This window comes from Trypanosoma brucei, chromosome 10 (genome assembly GCF_000210295.1).
Source record: "Trypanosoma brucei gambiense DAL972 chromosome 10, complete sequence".
Classification (NCBI taxonomy): domain Eukaryota; phylum Euglenozoa; class Kinetoplastea; order Trypanosomatida; family Trypanosomatidae; genus Trypanosoma; species Trypanosoma brucei.
Window position 1 is genome coordinate 3,821,198 of NC_026743.1, and position 14,217 is coordinate 3,835,414.

The 14,217-nt window shown below is 48.9% G+C and overlaps 8 protein-coding genes across 8 annotated transcripts; 7 read left to right on the forward strand and 1 right to left on the reverse strand.

Moving 5' to 3' along the window:
- Positions 1-145: 145 nt before the first annotated feature.
- Positions 146-607, reverse strand: TbgDal_X19510 (hypothetical protein, unlikely; the record flags this gene model as incomplete). The annotated part of the gene is made up of 1 exon (XM_011780805.1): positions 146-607. The coding sequence occupies one exon, from the start codon at positions 605-607 to the stop codon at positions 146-148; it is 462 nt and encodes a 153-aa protein (XP_011779107.1).
- An 840-nt stretch (positions 608-1,447) lies between these two features.
- TbgDal_X19520 (hypothetical protein, conserved) lies at positions 1,448-1,831 on the forward strand (the record flags this gene model as incomplete). Its single annotated transcript, XM_011780806.1, has 1 exon — positions 1,448-1,831. The coding sequence occupies one exon, from the start codon at positions 1,448-1,450 to the stop codon at positions 1,829-1,831; it is 384 nt and encodes a 127-aa protein (XP_011779108.1).
- A 1,263-nt stretch (positions 1,832-3,094) lies between these two features.
- TbgDal_X19530 (hypothetical protein, conserved) lies at positions 3,095-4,552 on the forward strand (the record flags this gene model as incomplete). The annotated part of the gene is made up of 1 exon (XM_011780807.1): positions 3,095-4,552. One exon carries the CDS (start codon positions 3,095-3,097, stop codon positions 4,550-4,552), a length of 1,458 nt encoding a protein of 485 aa, XP_011779109.1.
- A 646-nt stretch (positions 4,553-5,198) lies between these two features.
- On the forward strand, positions 5,199-6,614 carry TbgDal_X19540 (cation transporter, putative; the record flags this gene model as incomplete). Its single annotated transcript, XM_011780808.1, has 1 exon — positions 5,199-6,614. The coding sequence occupies one exon, from the start codon at positions 5,199-5,201 to the stop codon at positions 6,612-6,614; it is 1,416 nt and encodes a 471-aa protein (XP_011779110.1).
- A 566-nt stretch (positions 6,615-7,180) lies between these two features.
- Positions 7,181-7,969, forward strand: TbgDal_X19550 (TFIID-like protein, putative; the record flags this gene model as incomplete). The annotated part of the gene is made up of 1 exon (XM_011780809.1): positions 7,181-7,969. The coding sequence occupies one exon, from the start codon at positions 7,181-7,183 to the stop codon at positions 7,967-7,969; it is 789 nt and encodes a 262-aa protein (XP_011779111.1).
- Positions 7,970-8,544: 575 nt separating this feature from the next.
- Positions 8,545-9,237, forward strand: TbgDal_X19560 (hypothetical protein, conserved; the record flags this gene model as incomplete). The annotated part of the gene is made up of 1 exon (XM_011780810.1): positions 8,545-9,237. One exon carries the CDS (start codon positions 8,545-8,547, stop codon positions 9,235-9,237), a length of 693 nt encoding a protein of 230 aa, XP_011779112.1.
- A 773-nt stretch (positions 9,238-10,010) lies between these two features.
- On the forward strand, positions 10,011-11,705 carry TbgDal_X19570 (class 3 lipase, putative; the record flags this gene model as incomplete). The annotated part of the gene is made up of 1 exon (XM_011780811.1): positions 10,011-11,705. One exon carries the CDS (start codon positions 10,011-10,013, stop codon positions 11,703-11,705), a length of 1,695 nt encoding a protein of 564 aa, XP_011779113.1.
- A 1,633-nt stretch (positions 11,706-13,338) lies between these two features.
- TbgDal_X19580 (ESAG4 (fragment)) lies at positions 13,339-14,217 on the forward strand (the record flags this gene model as incomplete). The annotated part of the gene is made up of 1 exon (XM_011780812.1): positions 13,339-14,217. A coding segment is annotated over one exon (879 nt), but the record flags the coding sequence as incomplete, so codon positions are not given.

Consider the following 14,217-nt stretch of genomic DNA (forward strand, 5'->3'; position numbering starts at 1 on the left):
TGCACATTCCTTGTGTGTTCGCGCAACACATGAACCGTAAGACGTCAGACGTCTTGTGTGAAGTTTTTATACTTCATTTCTGAAAATCGTATAGTCACTTATCCTCCATCTCATCATTATTCTTTCCCTTCCTCTTTTGTTGCCGTTACTTAAATGGCTTGTTTGATTGTGTGCTTGTTTTCTTCTCGCTTAACCGTTGAATTCTATATACTTTGTTAATATTTTTTTTAAAAAAAAGGAAAATGAAAGAAAAAAGGAAAACGGAATAAATGCACGGTGTGGGGGCATAATGAATTCCGCAGAATGAGAAAAAAAAAGGGGAAAGTAATTTGTAGGCAAGAAGCGGATCAAAATATCCGTAAAGGCGGTGGAATGAAAACAAGTAAAATAGAGGGCGTACGAAACGCTTTAAAAAGATAAATAAATAATGGCGGTGTAGTCGAATATATTTAACGATTATAACAAAGAGGGAAAAAAGAAAAAGAAAAAGGTAAGAGAAGGGCAGTCGGATTGTAGGGGTGTTTGTATGCACTACCCGACTCCGCTTTTGCGGCATAGTGATGATGACAGATGCGGGAAAGTATCTAAGTAAAATTAGTTCAGTCATCAATTTGCTCCTCTACTACCGGTCTTCGTCTGATTCCTATTTTCGCTATGTGTTGTCATTTTCTTTTTTTTCTTTGTTTGCTTGTCTTTCTATGAGTGTTTTTTGTTTCTTTTTCTTTTTATTATTTTTGTTTTTTCTCTTGATTTATCTCTTTTTTTAATCTTCACATTTCATTACTCGAAGTTGATTGAATGGAATTAACACATGGAATTGCAGCAAAAAGCAGAACACGGAATTGGATAAAAATGGATTAGGCGGAACGCTTCACAAATGCTATTTGCATTTTGGCTCATACCAGACCGGGTAACCACCGCTACCGCCATCAACACTGCCGCTGCTGCTGCTGAATCCTGAGTGAAGGTGCCAAAAAAAAAAAAAAGAGAAAAGAGAAGAAAAGAAAAGAAAAATCAAACAAAAGAAAAAAATAGCACGGCAACATTTTCTCACCGCGATGAAGTCACCCAACAGCGCTTAAGACAAACAGCCAGTGGAAGATGTATTAAGTGTAATCGTACCGCTCCATTATTTTACGGTGCTGTTTTATTCCTTTCATTCTTTTCTTCGCCCCTTTGCTACGCAGTGAAACGGGAATATGCATATGTGTGTGTATGTGTGTGTGTGTGTGTGTGTGTGTGTGTTTTTACTGTTGGTGCTTATGCTGCTTTTTTTTTCATTTATTTTTTTTGTTTTGCTTCCTATCTTCATGGCACTACAACCACTCTCCAAAAAATAAAAAAAACAACAACAACAACACAATCCCAAGGGATCGACAGAGAAGGGGCTCAACCACAGTTCCACTCGCGCGTTGCTTTTTTACTCATTACTTTCCTCAGGCATAAAATGTTTGGACGACGCGTTTACGCCAGTGCGGCAGTTCCCCGCCGTATGTGGCCGGCACTTCACATTCAGAGCAGTAGCCAAGCACTGCGTATCCTTCCTTCACTCGCACCACTTCACCCGACTATAACTCGGCATGTTGCACTTGTGTCCGCCCCGCTCACAAGCCTCTCCGCGGTCGGTTTGTGTGAATCCTCAACGGCGCTGGAACCTTTACAAGGCGATGGCAGGGGATTCCTCGTCTCACATGCAGGCGGTTGGTACAATTGCGCACGGGCGTTGCTCACAAATGTCAGTACGGCTCCTATGAGGACTATAATTTGGAAACTACACAATAAAGCGCAAGCCCCGTGGTCGCTACCGCGCCTTCAAACTACCCGAGAATAAAACGTCCGAAAAATAGGGCCGATGGGGGGGGAGACGGAATAATCATGTAAGTGGAGAACAAGAATATATATATATATGAGCGCGGTGAAAATAATGGAGGGGAGATGAAATAACTGGGACAGAGTGGCTGGGAGCATCAATAACTATCGTATGCTATTTTGTGTTCACAGAAGGAAACATAATTAATAATTTGATTTGTGTTTACATTTCATTCTCTGGTTGCGTAGGGACATGCGTGCACTCAATTTTAGTGTGCGCGCTTTCCCACGTTAAAAACCAAAGTTTAACACCAAAGTGAAACGCCGGCGCCAGGAAACCAAAGAGTGAAAAAGGGAAAGGAACGAATATGTTGGATGCGTGAAAGAAAAGAGTTGGAAAAGCTCTTAGTGTAAGTCGAATATTTCCCGTGGTGAGTGTACGCGTTGGCCTGCTCTCCGTATGAAGAGAAGGGAATTAAACAAAATGTATCGCACAGGGCTTTATACCCACGCTAACTGTATGAAGGGAAAATGAGCAGAGAGGAGAGAAGAGGAGGAAAAGAAAGGAAGTGATACACGACCTTCCACCAATTCTGTTGTCCGTCCCAAACGTCGTTTTCTTGACCCACTCTTTTCTTTTGTGACTTTGTCATCTTCACCCGTCCACTTTCTTGTGTATGTGTGTGTGTGTGTGTGTGTGTGTTTTTCCTTTCAACCTATGGCTTGGGGTTCATACCGGCAAGGCTTGTTGATGGTGACGAGGCCGTTTGTAAGCATTCCTTGTCTCCGAACGGTTTTTTTTTTGCATCTATTGTCCATACTGAAGTTGCAAGCGCAAGGCTGCACATGAAGAAGCTTGCACGGAAAGAAAAAAAAGTAAAATGCTTCCCAACTTAGCTAACCGTTATCTTATTTATCGCTCATTCCCCGCTGTAAGCTACGCGATTCGCAACATATCCTACTCCTTTTGGGTACACTCACCGAAAGAGGGGGAAAAAAACACTTTGCATTCGACGCAAGGGGTTGAAGAAAGTGAGTCACAGATACCTGAAAAGCAACCAGCAGAATAAACAAAAAATAAAGGGGAAGTGAGCCAGCGGTCTCAGTGTTGACAGTACGAAGACCCTGCAGCAAACCCATCCCGTATGCCGGTTGGCGTACATGTTGGATCATTTTACCATTATTGTTATTATTGTTATTATTTTTTCTTCTATTTTGTTCTTTCTCTTAAACTTCGAACAATGCGGTTTTGTTGGTGCTGTTGTTAGAAAATAGGGGCGACAAAATGTTATGGAGCACACCGCCACAGTCCGAAAGGGTACCGCAGGTTTCGACGACGATGGAGGAGCTCGCCAGCACCAGCAGTACACTCGAGCAACTTCAGAGTTTCTTCGTTCTTCACACATTTGATACGTCAGGGCCATTCTCAGACCTTTTCTCCGTGCTCCTCTCATGCTGCAAACATTTGGTGGATTCAAGCGTAAGTCAAAACACTGTCATATGCGGACAAGCGCGTGAAATTGAGCGTTTGGCGCGTGAGGTTGAAGAACTTCGCGGCACACTCGTCTCTCAGCGGAGTTACTTTCAGGATCTGGAGAATCGTAGATTAGCACACTCAGTGGCTTCAGCAGAGGAAGCGCAAGGAATCAACGCGGAAGTAGTGGGAAGACGCCTCAACAAACTTGATGGAGCCGTTCATGCCGTGCAAAAGACTGTAGAGGAAGACCGTCACCCCCGTACGGGAGGAGTAAATGAGGAACGAGGGATGTGGGAACGCGTTAACCGGTTGGAGGTGGATTTGGAAAGTCTCAAAGAAAGGGTTTCATCCACCACTGAAAATATTAGGGCAGAAGTGGCGACAATTGGCAACGCAGTGAGTTCGATCAAAACATCGAGTGCCCCAGACTACATCCTAGCATCTCAATCTTACACTGATGCGAAGATAGCAAATGTGAGGGAAGAGATTTTCATGGCCAAGCAATCGAAGACGAGCATCGCCGATAATAGCAAGCTTTACACGGGCACGTCACCTCCACAAAACTGGAAGAGTGACACAGAGTGTGTGATGAACAGGAGCACACGAAGTTTAGAAAGCGGGGACCCCAACGAGAAATGTGGCCGGGCGGGTTATCGGCCCTGTGGTACGGAAGTTTGGGAAAATATTCCTGCGCGGCTTGACGAGTTGGAGAGCCGCTTAGAAGTACTGGAAGTGTATGCCCCCCACCACTCTGCCATGGCCGCGCGCCCACCTCTGCTTGGTGTTGAGCTGCGGGACGAACGTGGTGGTGGTGTACGGGTACATGAAGTTTTTAGTGGGTTTGCCGCGCATGCCGCTGGTGTGCTACCCGGTGATGTGGTGGTGGCGCTCAACGCCCGTAATGTAAACACACGAGCCGAGATGTACGCCCTTATTGCGGAACTTACGCAGGAAAATGAGGTGAAGCGGCGTCTTCTGATGCAAATGTACTATGAAGAACATTCTGGTTCTTGTAGAAATGAGGAAGCAAAGGAGGGATGTTGCTTTCTTCAAGCGCCCAATAGCGCCGCAGTTAGTGGAAGGTGGTTTGGTAGCGGTTCAGGCACGGCTGGTGCGGGTAACGTTAGGACAATGAACAAAGCGGAACTGACCGCAGGTATGGCAAGGAGATGGGACCTTCCTAAGCTCCAGTTTGCGCTTCATCTGAAGCGGGGTGGTTTTTTGCATGAAGTAGTGGTAATTTGTGAACGTGCGTCGGGTTCCTGATAGCGGGGGTGGGGAGCGATACGCGTGATTCAGCCACCCTGTGTCACCCAGAGTGGGGTTAATGGCCGCGAAACTCAAAAATGGGCCAAGAGGCTGTACTGTAGAAAGACTTGTTTTCAAGGAACACCACGTCAATTCATGTATCAACACCATTGGGTGTATGTATGTGCATATGTTTTCCGTTAATGTTGTCCACTTGCACTCGTGCAACTTGAAGCTGCCCTCCGAGCGAACAAGGTCGTTGTAACACGCTCCGTTGGGGAATGTGCCGCAGGTGTACTTATTTATGTTATTTTTCTCCGTTCGAGTTTGTACCCGTTTTCGATTATTTGGTATTGTTGCATTTGGTGTTGTTCCCCTCCGTGGATGGGCAACATGCAGGGCCGGGACTGCAAGGAGTCTTTATTGTTTGTTGCATTTTATCTGTCTCAGCAGCCGCCGTCACGCGTGCCTTTTCGTTGCTGTTGCTGTTTCAATGAGATTGATCTTCCATTCGTAGCAGAGTGCATCACTTCAAACGGGGATGCAGGCGATTGAAATGGAATATAGCGCACGGCAAACGACTCTCCTCCTACCCTACTTTGCTACCTAATGGCACATATATTTTAACATATACATGTGTGTAACATTCAGACATTAGGTTTAAATGCGGCGACGGCTCCATAACGTAGTCACAAGCATAACTTCCCGGGTTGGTAAGCCCCATGATGACGGTAGGGGTGCTCGTCATCTGAGCCACGGCCACAGCCATAGTCATGGTCATGGTCATTCTCACACACTGGAAGACACCGTGCAGGGGAAGCAATTACGGTTGTGTCAAATTGCCACAGCAGTTGGTGGAGCAACGAATATCTTCTTTTCCACAACGAAAATTTGGTTTGGCCTTAGCGGTGGGTCTGTGGCACTTGTCGCAGATGGTTTCCATGCCCTGGTGGACCTTCTAGCGGATGTTGTCTCTTACATGGCGCTTACGGTCTCCACTAAACGATTACCGCGTTGTCGATTTCCATTCGGCATTGGTCGCACCGAAACCGCAGGTGCAGTTATCGTCGCTAGCATGCTGCTCTTCGGCGCTGTGACGCTTCTTTTCACTTCAATGCAAGAGTGTACTCGAGAGCTTCTGAAATTGATAAACCCCAATGGCGAGTCTTCGGCCGCCTCTACGGGAGCGCACAGTCACAACGAGCATATCCCCAACCACCATCAGCACCACGGGAACGCCATGGGTGGCCACCCCCACGAGCATGCACACCACAGTCACTCACATTACCAGGTAGCGCAGACGGATGAAATGGGGCGTGTGACGATAATGTGGACGATGGTGGCATTAGCTGCTGCTTCTGTCGTTTGCAAAGAGGCTCTCTTCCGCTGGACAAAACGTGTGGGAGAGCGAGCAGGGTCACGAGTTGTTGTGGCAAACGCATACCACCACCGAGCCGATGCATGGTCCGGCGCCATTGCCCTGGTGGGTGTAGCCGGGCAATGCATTGGAATGCCGGGGATCGACGGTCTGGCAGGACTCTTTGTTTCCGCCAGCATTTGCCAAATCGGTTACGCTTTAATGCGCGACAGTGTGTTGGAGTTCTTCGACTTCCAGCGTGCAGAGGAGGTGGCAGCAGTGCGCCGGGTGCTACAAGATTACAACAAGTTGCATCTTGTCAATGTTTTTCTTATTCGGCACGGGCACTCATACGCCCTTCACGTCACACTGCTCACGGAAATGGACACCGCCGCGATGGTACTCGCCAGAACCTCCAATGAGCTGACAAAACTTGCGCAAAGGAGTGTTCGAGTGGCCGACACCTTCACAACTATAGCCCCATGCGACCGCGGAAGTGAAGAATCTCTGAGCAACATACTGAGGCTTGTCGAAGAGTTTCACGGGTTGCAGTCCATTCCATTTGACTGGGGAACAAGGCGGATTTCCCTGCCACAGACAATAGATGAGGAGTGCATGAGAGATGTGAAATCTATTGCCGCTTTCTTCGAACTGGAAATAGACATCGTTGCGGGGGAAAACGATTTCAAAAGGACTGCTCATCCTTCAGTGGGTTGTTGTTGATTGAAAGGTATGTCTTTTTGTTCTATCGAAGATGACTTTACCGGATTACACATGAGTGCACTGAAGTTGTGTGGATGGCCCCCACTGAAAAGGAAGGGACGGAATTTTTTTACACTAAGGAGTACCGTGGTAACCCTGATGAAAAAATAGTGCGTACCCATCTTGGAGAAGGGTGTTTCTCAGCGGCTATTATTTTCTTCTCGTTCCCTTTTTTCTAGTTTGTTATCTGGGTGCACGCTGACCTTCTGTATCGGCATTTATTGTCACCTTAACGAAAGTCGAAAACGCTGCAACAAGGTTGATGTGGGAACCACCGTAGCATCCCTTTTCCCTCGTTGCCCACATGCGGCTAGTAAGCCACAAACACAAACTTGTAATCATGTGTGTTCGAATATCTCTGGTTTATCACATCCCCCCCTTTTTTTTTGCTTTCTTTTCTCCTCCCACACCAGGTCTTAAAGGGAACAGAAAACTCTTGCTCGGACGCCAACTAAAGTACGGAAGTAAAGGTAGCATCTCACCTGGGGATAGTGATTATTGACCCTGAGGAGGAAACAAAAAGAACGATGGACAATGACTTCACTGGAAACTTTGACATGGACGAGAATGACTTCTTCATAGATGAAGATGAGGGTGATATGGACTTCCTGCAGCGTGCAGCCGGCGCGTCAGGCGTATACGTAGACGCTGCGCCGAAGGTGGTGATGGAGAATAATGAACAAATGAAAGGGGAATGTAGTGATCGAGTAGCGGAGGTAAACATACAGGAGCTATTTCCGAATGCGGATCCAGCCACTGTGCCACTAGTTGTAGGTATCATCGCCCAAGCGAAACTCGGTGTGGGCGTGGACCTACGGGCCTTGAGTTGTGCGACGAGAAATGTCGAGTTCACCCCGCGTGTCCGCTGCCCTGCAGCCACACTTCGACTTCACGAACCGAACGCTGTCGTTCAGGTCCGCACCTCTGGTCTTCTTGGCATCATCGGGTCCACCAGTGTTGGTGAGGCAAGGCAAGCAACGGAGCTTGCCGCCCGTATCATCCGCAAGGCGCTCAATCTCAACTTCTCCAGCGTCCAGTTTCGTGTCCGTTCCCTGATGGCACGCTTTGACCTCTGCCATCCTATACGACTAGACGAGCTGGCCAAGCATGAAGGAGTGTTCTGCAGCTATGAGCCAGACAGGTTTAGTGGGTGTATCGTGCGGCTTTCTGGAAGCTCGCGGGGTAATCAGTGGCAGGTTTGTTGCACTGTGTTTGTGACAGGAAAGGTGATTGTGCTTGGAGCGCGGAGCAGAGAGGAGTTGTTAGATGCCTTTTACACTGTTTTGCCTATCATTGCACAGTACGCAAAGAGATAATGGAGTCTGACATTTTCGGCGTGATACGGTCGATTCATTCCGACTCCTTTCATCGGCCACAGGATGTTTAGGCCGTCCTGACGAGATAGAGGAAGAGAGTGGCAAATTCGGAGACAGTAGGCGCTCCACTTGACCTTACAGGCTCCCTCTCCCTTCCAATAATCTTTTTGTGCTCACCCTCTTCGTCGGAAGGTACGAACCAAAAGGTAGGGGAGGGTGGGATAGCAGCACATGAAACACGGTGGGACGGACCGATATGTGATGCAAAGTGGCCACTCTGTTCAAGTGAAGTTTTTTCCTCGTGAAGTTTTTGTGTCACGGCTTTGTAGTGCGTATAATGCGGTCTCTTCGTTACTCTTGCGATGTTGCTTCTAGTGATGTCGCCACGCTCGCTCCCTTCTATTAAGTTACGCTCACTCTTACTAGTAGCCCGTGTAAAGAGTATAAACAACGCTATCATCAGGGAAAGGGGGGAAAAGGGAAAAGCTACTGGGAGGTTAAGGAAGAAGGGCATACAACAAATATAACGAAAAGTAAAACAGGAAGACGGTGGTTCCAAGCACGTAGGGGCAAAGATGTCTACGTGGGAACAGGCAGTGGAGGAGGCTGACAAAGCCTTCGCAAAGCGTGACTGCAAAGCCGTTTGTGAGATCATTGAAAAGGCCGAGAGCGATGGCACTTGTCACGTACAACTTATGTGGCGTAGGGCCCGAGCGTTGCACACGTTGGGCGACGAGTCCCTGGACAAACCTGAGAAGGAACGGTACGCGCGTGAGGCGGCGGTTGCAGCTGAGAGGGCAGTGGAGGAAGACCCGACATCTGCGGAAGCCAATCTGTGGAAAGCCATTTGCATCGGCATACTGTGCGACTACCTTACGACTAAGGAGAGGATGTCCAACGTTTATGTCATTCGTGACCATCTGCTCAGGTCGCTGGAGCTAAAGAGCGATAACCCCGATGCACTTCATGGCATGGGGATGTGGAGTTTGAGTCTCCTTCAGATAAGCTGGTTTGAGCGCAGTGCAGCCAGTCTACTCTTCGGAAGCCTTCCAACAGTTTCGCATGAGGAGTGTCTCAAGTATTTACTCGCTTCCCATGAACTGAGGCCCTCTATTCGTAATTGCCTTGCGCTGGGCAATCTGTTCCGGTACCAAGGAAACTGGACTGAGGCAAAGACCTGGTACCAGAAAGCGCTTGACATTCCAGCGGAAACACACGCGCATAAGCAAAAGCAGGACGAGGCAGTGCAACTCCTCAACTCGTGTTGAGCAAAGGTATACTTAAGTGTGCAAGATGTGGAGGCGCACATCTTCATTCCCTCTCACCATTCATATTTTTATCCAGTTTGTTTGTGTGATTCCTCTCCCACTATTTTTGTTATTCATTTTTTCTTTACGTATAATGTCACGTTTCTCCTTACTTACACATGTGGCGAAGAAGGGGAGAGCAGTATTTACTTCATCGCTTTATCCGATACACGCATCTCATCTGAAGTTGTGCTAGGAAGACAGCAGCGGTGTCAGTGTCTGCACCGTAGTTTGTTTACATTTTTCGGGGTACGGCAGAAAATGCGATTTGATCCCCTCCCGCACGCGCACGCCCAACGAAACATCCCAATCACTATAACATGTTTTACTTTGGTTTTCCTCTCATTTCAAAGAACCGGAGTGGGGAGAAAGGACTCCTCATCATATTTACTTAACCTTGTATTTTTCTTTACTCTGTATCCCATGGACACCTTTCTTCGCCACACCTTTCACCCTCCCTCTCTAGCAGACGTCTGGGCTCTACACCTCCCAATCGCACCGGGAGGTGCTTTTGCTCGTTCTCTTTAAATTCGATGCACATGTTTGTGTTTCTAATTCATTTGCCGCTGCACTGGGGAAGACTCATCCCCTGTTTTGCTTCGATTGTCTCTTCCTCTTCACCGTCATTTGCATCGCGAGCTTATTTCACCTCTTCCACTGCAATTAACGTTACATTGGCGGCATATGATGTGACCGCCCAAATAGTATGAACGCGCGCATCATAGGGAACCGCCATGTGTACGTGCACCTGCTGTAACAAAGCAATACAATACTGCTGTTGCCGCACCTGTTCCCGCTGCTCAAAACCCCTCAACCGGCTACCACGAGGCCGTCATTGTAAAAGGTGTTGGCGTAGCGTGTGCTCAGCTTGCACGACTCGGTGCCGGTACGTCAATATGCTGGGGCCGCCTGAGGTAGTGTGTGATGGCTGCGCTGTCCCGCACAGCATTGCATTCCTCAACGAGAGAAAGAGAGGCACCCCGTTGTGGGGGCTCTATGTCCTCTGGGGCGCAACGGATGCACCGGCGGTATGCGTTACGCCGTCATGTGGCACCTACGCTTATACGACCTTGTGCCGTGCCTGCGGCCTACCCACCGTTTCCTCCAGGGCCCATGTAACCCGTAGCGTCCACGACACTCGGAAACCTTCTCCCCAAGTGACGGACGAATTAAGGTTCCTCGATGTGAGAGAATACCATGATCGTGAGGCTGTCGTCAATGGGTACAGTAGCGCTGATGTAGAAGAGACCTTTCGCTCATGCTTTCCCCGTGGGGAAGACGTTGCCGCTTTCCCCCATATTGGTAGCGCTTGTGAGGTACGGAACTTGCTGATGTCGCTGGTGGCTGCCGGCTTGGCTTACGAATACAACCGCGCGCCGAGTTTGACACTCTCTCTCTCCGATTTTCCGTTTGCCTGTTTGCTGAAGTTGGTCCGCTATAACCGCCACTACACCGTTCTAGAGGCACCCGGGAAAGTTAAGTTCATCTCATTCCCGGGGACACATAATCCCGAAACAGTGGCCGTGAGTTTGCGTCTTTCTCACGTTAAGAGGCAACGGTGGTTTTTCCACAAGGAAGGCGAGGCAGGAGCCAGCGCCTGCGCATCCTCCACTGACGTAATTGGTGACTGTAATTCCCGACCAGGTCTACACCAACAAGTTGGCGGGTTACCCCTCCACTACCGCGTCCACGCCGGCTTCATTCGCGAGGCAGAAAACCTGGTCCCACAGATGGAAGAATTTGTTGGGGAGGCCATTCACCGCGGATACAGACTTGTGTTTTCGGGGCACTCCCTAGGCGGCGCAGTCGCCACGCTGGTGGCATTACAATTGCTGCAAACCCATCCCGATCTCGCAAGGGACAGAGTCAGGTGCTTCACGTTTGGAGCCCCACTAGTTGGCGACCGTCAACTGACTGAGTTGGTGCAAAGGTTTGGCCTGACGCCTAATTTTCACCACATTGTACATCAATTAGATATTGTTCCCCGACTATTATGCACGTATGAATGGTTGCGCGGCTGTGTGGACGAGTTGGCGGGAAGGGCCACCTTGCTTTTTAGCTCAGTGAAAAGTTGGGTGGGACGGTTCTCTAGCGGTGAGGTCGATGAAGGCGGACATAGCGAAGAGGCGGACACGATCGAGAGCCGAATCAGGAATGGTGAAGGCGCAGCGAATGCGGAGAGCCGAGTTGAAGTAGAAGACGGTGATGAGCCGCATAGTTCAGCGAGTGGACCAAGGTATGCATGTTTTGGGAATTACCACTTCCTCAGCGACGACGGTACTAAGTTTTTCTCGACAGATAATCCCGAAGCGGCCTATCAAACGCTCAGAGGCAGTGGCAATGAAAAAGCGGCAGTGAGGAGTCACCGTGTCTTCGCGTACAACAGGGCCATCTTCCTTCGTGTGTACACCAACGGACGATCCACCTAGGCCAGACGGGAATGAGCCGCGTCAACGAGGAGCAAATACCTTTTCCCGCATCCTCACCCCCCCCCCTCCCTTTCACAATTCAGAGTGAAGAAGTTGTGGGGTGGAGCGTGTACAAGGCATATGTTTTCGTGAAAAGTGGAGTGTTTAATTATCTGTTAGGAAGAGTCTTGGAATTGTATGGATGTGTCAAGAACCGGTGGAAATACAATTGAACTCCAGGAGGTGGTTTTCAGTATTCCGAAACACCCAGGAGGTAGTTTGGGTGCTCCACAACACCTGCATCGAAGCTGTCGACAGTGTCATAGGAAGATTAATTGGGGCTTTAACTCGGCCAAATCGCATCACAACGCCGTGGTAGACAAGGATTACGACAAATGTGGTGTTCTTAACTTTCCCTGTTCTCATTAGGACGGAGCTCCCCTCGCGGGAGCCCACAATGGAACGTTCCCCCGGAAAAAAAAAAGTTTACATGTGTCCTGCCATTTAAAAGCCCTCCAGCGCGCGCGCATTTACCTCTGCTCGCTCCTATCGCCGTGGTACTGCTGCTTTATTTTAACACGCAGGGCTTAACGTACCACGCAAACACATCTTCGTTTGGGCGCTGAACGCGACAGGAGGAGAGTCGTTGCGCACGTTAAGGGGAGGGGAGAATGAGGGGTGACAAACCTAATAGGAACTATGTTAGGAAGCAACACACTCCCACACGCTCGCATGGGCCGCCACGTGTGTCCACATTTTGGGGAGTTCAAATTGGAAAATTCCTCTTTATTACTCCCAAATCTAAGGGATGTATTGCATTCTGCTGGTGAAGAAAAAAGGAAAATAAAAGTTTGTCACGCACTCTCTTCCTCAAGAAGTCCGGGTGTTGATAAGAGGACAACCGGCACTTTGAAAACCTATGCAAAGGCGGACGCTGATTGGCGTTGGTTTCTTAGGAGATAATGGCACCTTTAGGTGAGTACGTGGAGACCGCTCAAATGGAGGGGAAAGCAATTGTAATAACTATAGTCGAATTGAAATGTTTGCAAGCATTTGTTCCCTATAGGATTGTATCCCTCGGTTCAGGTTTGCAATGGCCATACAGTTATCTGCTGTATTAGTTTAACGTCACAAGCTTCTCAGGTGACATTTAACCAGGGTCAGAAAGACAAACTGCAGTCGTGTCTTCACAGGGTTCGAAGTAGGCACATCATCTGTCGAATTAAGGTCCTGTTAACATGCAAATCTGAGGTATCTCATTTTTTTTATAGGGCATCCGAGCACCACATTCATATGTGTTCGTGAATGGCTCAGTCACTCGAACAGCTGACCATCCTTTCTTTGCTACCGTGAAAATTACAACGGATTGGCTTGTGTGTCTTCTCGCGAGGGGACTTGCAGTATTTCTGCTGGTCGCTTACAGCTACCACGCAAATAGCGAACTAAACGGTCGGATTGAGGGCGGAGAATTAAGCCCCGCGTCACGACTTTGTGTTTCCCGCCTCTCTCTACATGGGATCACGACGCTGCGCGGGCCACCCTCATACAGCGAAACCGACTATTGCCAGAGCCTCCTCGCAGCACAATTCACCACCAGACGTCATTTTGTTGCGTGACTCCTGAACCTTCGGCGTCCACCCCACTGCCCCTTTGACCCGCTCGATTAATCGGGGGGGCGTCGGTCGCATTTGACAGCAACACACCTCAGCTCATACGGAAGGGGGGAGCAGTGACTACCATACGTGAAGATGGGGAAGGTGTTGGTAAATACCTTCCGATAAGTGGGACCGTGTTTGTCATTGGCCTTTCCGTTCCAGATGTGAAGGAAATAGCGAGGAAACTTGAGGAACGTAACGATTTGCGTGTGATTGTTCTCTTCGCGGAGTTTTCATTCCTGTATGATCTGTTTGCCACGGCCCTCAACAACACCGCAGGCGCCGCACGTCTTGTGTTTGCCACCAGCTTGCCACATTGGGGTGATACTGAAACCTCATCGAAGACTGCTCAACTGTTCCATGATGTTGAAAAAGACTCACGATTATGGACACCCCTATCACTTCTGGCATTCGCAACCGGTCGATTGATGCGGGTAATACTTCTTCATGTAGAAGAAATGAGTCCAGACACGTTGGTAAATTTTTTCTATGCCGATTCTTCCATCATCTCTGATGACATGCGCTACGGTGTATTCGACGACACAAAATGCGACACCGCAGAGAAACTTCCGAAGGATGATTGTGCCTCAAACTATGGTGCAACGCAGGTATCCGTGTGGTCTATGGCCCGTGCCCTGAACGCCTCCATTCCTCCACTTGCAAATCCCATGACACCGTCAATGAGCTTAAGAGACCCTAGCGAAGGAAAACTCTCCGGGGCGTCGCTGGTGGGCGTCATCATCGGTGCTACCTTTGCTTTGTTTCTTATGGTGGCTCTGGGCGTGGTTCCATACTTTGTCCTGCGCAGCACCCGTGATAACAACAGCGCGCCAAAGGAGCCCACAGACCCCGTGACAATTGTTTTCACAGATATTGAA